Source organism: Ornithodoros turicata, chromosome 7 (assembly GCF_037126465.1).
Source record: "Ornithodoros turicata isolate Travis chromosome 7, ASM3712646v1, whole genome shotgun sequence".
Taxonomy (NCBI): Eukaryota; Metazoa; Arthropoda; class Arachnida; order Ixodida; family Argasidae; genus Ornithodoros; species Ornithodoros turicata.
The window spans coordinates 6504653-6509621 of record NC_088207.1 but is presented as its reverse complement, the minus strand read 5'-3'; the positions used below and the strand labels follow the sequence as shown (position 1 = coordinate 6509621).

The 4969-nt window shown below is 47.2% G+C and overlaps 1 protein-coding gene and 1 long non-coding RNA gene across 2 annotated transcripts; both read right to left on the bottom strand.

Annotated features, from left to right (window-relative positions):
• Positions 1-961: 961 nt before the first annotated feature.
• LOC135399487 (uncharacterized) lies at positions 962-2312 on the bottom strand. Its single transcript, XR_010424302.1, has 4 exons — positions 2177-2312; positions 1848-1910; positions 1433-1638; positions 962-1112 (listed from the first exon to the last, which is right to left on the bottom strand). It is a non-coding gene; the product is annotated as an uncharacterized LOC135399487 (long non-coding RNA).
• Positions 2313-3214: 902 nt separating this feature from the next.
• Positions 3215-3823, bottom strand: LOC135400406 (uncharacterized). Its single transcript, XM_064632247.1, has one exon. It carries the CDS (start codon positions 3821-3823, stop codon positions 3215-3217), a length of 609 nt encoding a protein of 202 aa, XP_064488317.1.
• Between the last annotated feature and the right edge of the window lie 1146 nt (positions 3824-4969).

Sequence of the window (4969 nt, the reverse complement as noted above, 5' to 3'; positions counted from 1 at the left end):
ACCATTGGTAAAAATAAACAGTATTATTATTATTATTTATCCTGTCAGCCTGGTTAAATTTCCTCGATATCTCCTTAGGGAGCATAACATGTTGTAAGAGCAAGCTTTTACGGATCCCTACCATTACTGCATGTACATGATGCTCTGCTTACGTGCACAAAGTCAAACACAGTTACAACACACAGGCCTTACTTGTCAATATTTCAATATTTCCTCTCAATGATGATCTAGAATTACCTAAATCTTTCCTTGCTGCTTCTTTGCAGTGTGCTAAAAGCATTCCAAGCTTGGTAAACTTAAGAAGGAAAAGAAATCTAGTCCATCTACTACAAGCACCATTGGAGATAAGGAGGCACAATAGTTTGCCAGGAGAAATACTGCAGTACCACCACGTAGCATGGTTTCATGTGGGCATCTTAACAGCTAACCGGGCTACCTAACCGGGCGTCATGTTTTAGTGCAACATGCTTCTTCTTCGAACCTTCGAGGAAACTCATACACTTAGTTGTAGTTGCGAGAGCGACGTTTCAGCATAGTGCTGTTACCACTTGTTTGTGTGCTGCATGAGAGTGACTACTTTGTGTAGGAAATGGGTACGTATGTCGAGTATGCTATGTTTGTGTTACAAGAGAGTGTACAACTACTTATTCTAAATCTAATTTCAATTAAGTATTTTCATTCACATCTGCTCACAGAGTTCACCACTTTTTAATACAAATGCATGTGCATGCTGGCAATGAAACTCCTCATTAATCATCTTAAAAATAAAGTATGTATTTACGTGTGCATTGACTATGCAGAGAAATGAAAAACAGCCCCCGTTTCAATATTCCTTAAATATCCTGAAGGGGCAACCGAAGTAGTGACATACCAATGTTTTTGTGTTGAGCTACAGCTATACACGCCACTGTAGAACAAGCCGAGAAAGAAGCCAAAGCTACGTAATACTTACGTAGAATCACTTGTGGTAACTTCAGGAGGGCGAACTTCTTTTTGCCTTTCTGACCGATCCAGCTGAACTCGGCTGCAACAGTGTCACTGAGGAGATACTCGAGGACCTTCCGTGTAGCCTGCTTGACTTCTGTTCCACCCAGCTGTCCCAGCTCCCTAACCTGCAGTTGTACAACTTCTTTAGAAGCGCACTAACAATGCAATTTTATTTTTGATTCTATTTGTAGGTTACTACCTGACATGTAATCATGCAAAAACGCTGGAGGGGCACAGCTTGACGAAACTGCACAAAACTGGACAACATACTGATTGGATAAATTTGTCACAGCATTTTTTGTTGCGGTTAACAAACGAATTAGCATGCTATGGTGTACTTCAAGTGCACTGACCACAGACGGCAAAGACAACAGAACTTAGCTTCATTGCATTCTTGTCCAAATAAAATAATATCTTTGTTCAATTCCATGGAAAGTGAATTTACCAAGCGTGTTTCCATATCACTGCTCAAGGAGTCATTGAAGTCTTCCAAAGCATTTGTCGATATAAATCGGCACGGCACCATGGGGGGTACTGCTGCAACGGGCTCTGAGTGTGAGAGCTGCCTGGAGATTTCGAGAAGCAGGTCGCCTTGTTCCTGCCGAGTCAGTCTTATCATCTGAATTGTCCGCAGTACTTGTGTTTGAAAATCTGGTAGCGGCAAGCAGGAAATATATCAAGGAAGCAGCCCATAGTTCAACCGCACATGTTCAGTAAGTACAGTTCACAAGTACCTCACGAAGCTAAAATAGAAACACATACGTGACACACTGTCCAATAATGAAACATTTTACCAAAACGTATGATGCAGGACCAAATTAAAGCTCCACTATACTATCTTCAAAGAGGCATTCACATACCTCTTTGTGGAATGATTTGGCCGACGGGTTCCAATTGGCAGCTATTCTGTGCTTTTTTAAAACCTGGAAAAGGGAACAAGTCATGGACCTGATAACAGTGAGACTACATGAAAGCCCCTTATGGCGCTGGTTTCAGTTGTTTTCAAATTCAACAAACTTTGTCTGGTTTCAGTACTTTCAGTTGTTCCATTTGCCAAAAATGTGGACAGGATTGCATCAGTGGTAGAGAAACACATGTTGTGCCTTTCGTTCCCTTAACGGATGTGCACTCTACTTAAAGTCGCACAAGTAGATAAAAAGGTGATAACCAATGTGAACGATTTACTTACCAGAAGATTGTGAAGGACAGGGAGACCTTGCTTGTTTCTCCACTGGGGTCCCTGGCAATGGGGTTAATACGTCCTCCAACAATTCATCTGAAATATAAATTTCTTATTCCACAGCAAGCGTCATCATAATTTATAATACTGCAAACAACTTTTATGGGTATATTGTTACTATAGTGTACCATTTTCCCCCAGCAACATAAATGTCCGATTATTTAGCTGAAATTCGTAGTCAATGCTTTCAGCAGACTGAAATTTGCAAAAACCAACTTCCACTCTCAACCTCCAGAGAATCGTTTGGACAAAGTGCTGCCGGGCATCCATATTAAAACCTCACCACGCTACAAGTCAGCTTTATCATGATGCCTGTCGTACCGAACTTTACTGTCGACGTTTATATGTTAGCTAGCAAAAATTGATGCGGTTTACTCCGAGACGATTCCGAAAACGACATCAGGATGCCCGAGTTAATTTCCCAACACACGGCAGTCCTGGGCAGGAAGGAGGGAAGAAAATAAATGCGGGATGGACAGTTACAAAATACCGGGACAGATTGATCTCATGTACGACATCCCTCTCAACTGCTAACTAGGTTGTCGCATGCAGAAACAGAGATTGTTCGTTTCCTTTTGTGTGAGTAAAATATACATCAAGCTTTCCAACCTCAATAATAAGCTATAGAAGTGCAAAACCAGTTGCCAAGGTTGAGATGAAGCAATAATTTATCTTATGTGTTGTCCCGCAGGACTACATGAATGTAATGTACTAACTGTTAACAGTAGACCCAGGCCACATCTTAGAATGTCCTCATACCTCTCAGCTTTGAGAGTGATTAACATCTGATGCAAGTAAAAACATATGAAGTTGATAGCACCGCTGGGGCTGCAAGCTAGGTCCGTTCTGGCCAGAGGCTACGTCTGGACTGCTTTATTGTTTGGCCAGCGGAACGGTCGCGGCACGAGATGATCTGGGCAGGTGATGATGAGCTGATGACGGTAGCGGTGCCGCTACAGGGTCCCCCCTCTAGCGTAGCGGTTGTAGTTAAACACCACAGGCCGCGGTTGAACGGTTGTAGAAGTGAAGGGTGCGGAGAGGAGAGGCCCAGTGGACGCGTGGGCCCAGGCGGGAGTGGTGAAGAGGTTGGGCGGCGGAAACAGTAGAAACATCTTCGATGAAGGCGGGCTTGACGCGGTCCGCGGAGACCACCTGGTGGCGGTCGGCGACGTCCACGGTGAAATGTTTGGACGAGCGGCGGATGACTCGGTATGGGCCGTCGTAAGGGTGCTGCAGGCACGAACGAAAGCCGTCGTGGCGGACAAAAACATGGGAGCTGGTTTCCAGGTCCGGGTGTCGATAGGCATGCCGATCAGACGGAGGTCGGGGTGGCGTCGGACGCAGGTCTTGCATGGTGGCACGCAGGCGATCTACGTAGGATGCGAAATCGGGTGTCGCGGCAGTAGAGGACGATGAGAAGAGGTCACCAGGAAGGCGGAGTGTCGTCCCATACACCAGCTCTGCCGGTGCGCATTCGATGTCTTGCCTGACAGTAGCCCGCAGAGAAAGGAGGACGATGGGAAGTGCTTCTACCCAAGGCGTGGGAGAAACAGCCTTGAGCGCCGCCTTGAGGTCACGATGGAGCCGCTCAACCATACCATTGGCCTGCGGGTGGTAGGCGGTAGTTCGGGTCCGATGCGAGCCAAAGAGGCGAGTGAGGTGGGCGAATACGGCCACATGATGCCGTGATGCCGGGGTGTGCCATCGCGAAGTACGTGGAGGCCTGAAGAAGAGTGCGGGACCACGGCGTACCGCGACCGGTACGGGGCGTTGAAGCCGAAGAGTGCCGGGTCAGACGAAGCGAGCGTAGCCTCCGATTACGAGCCCCGGCGGAGAGACGTCCTCGGTGACTCACGATAGGTGGGCCCTAGCGCCATCGTCTGCTGTCTTGAGCAGGTGAGCGGATGTTGCTGCCCGTCATTGCTGCCCGTTGCTGCCATAATAGCCGTCGTTGTGAAATTTGGGATGGTATGAAGCCGAATTACGCCGAACATGGTGGTCCCCGTTCGGGCGCCAAATGTAGAGGAGGCGGAGTTCCTCTACATGAGTCCCGACCGGCGATGATGGTATGCCACGGAGAGGCGATGAGGGTGGCCTATCTCCATGGCCGCGCCGGTGGAACTGAGGCAGGTGCTCCAGGCGCGTGGCCATCTTTGTCTTTGTCCTCCGGCCGCTACAAAGTAAAAGCATGTAAGATATAAGTCAAGATATACAAGCCAGCTGGTGCATGTTTGATGCATGCAACATGTTCCTGAGCTTGCGAAAAAATAAACACACAAAATGAACTGCACAATCATTAGAACGCCGCAGTGACGTACGTCAAAGACACATGCGCATCCCGAGGGTCCCGAGACCGCTCGGCTATGGCCAGGCTAAACATAACTGACATCGGCTTCGACCGATCAGCCTGGTGTTAAGTTGCTGAGACAGCCCCCTCACGTTTAAATTTTTTCAAATATCGCTGCGTCTGATTCATTTCAGGTTTCATTTAATCGCGACAAGCGCGATCCTCGTAGACTGTGAGGTTTTCGCCTGTTCCACGCTTTGACAAATTCAGCAAAAACGCCCTCTACGGCACTGTATGGTGCAGCACTTCCATCACTCTATAATCAGCTTGTACTAGTGCGGCATCTCAACCGTAGTATTGTAGTAGGTAATCGGTATGCTTGTGCACAGAAAAATCTGCTCTTATTCACACTGTGCACTAAAGCCGGTGTAGTCATAATACGCCATTTGTACCTC

Excerpts from the sequence above, each read along its gene's own strand:
- LOC135400406 (XM_064632247.1), bottom strand. The coding sequence starts at position 3,823 with ATGGTTGAGCGGCTCCATCGTGACCTCAAGGCGGCGCTCAAGGCTGTT.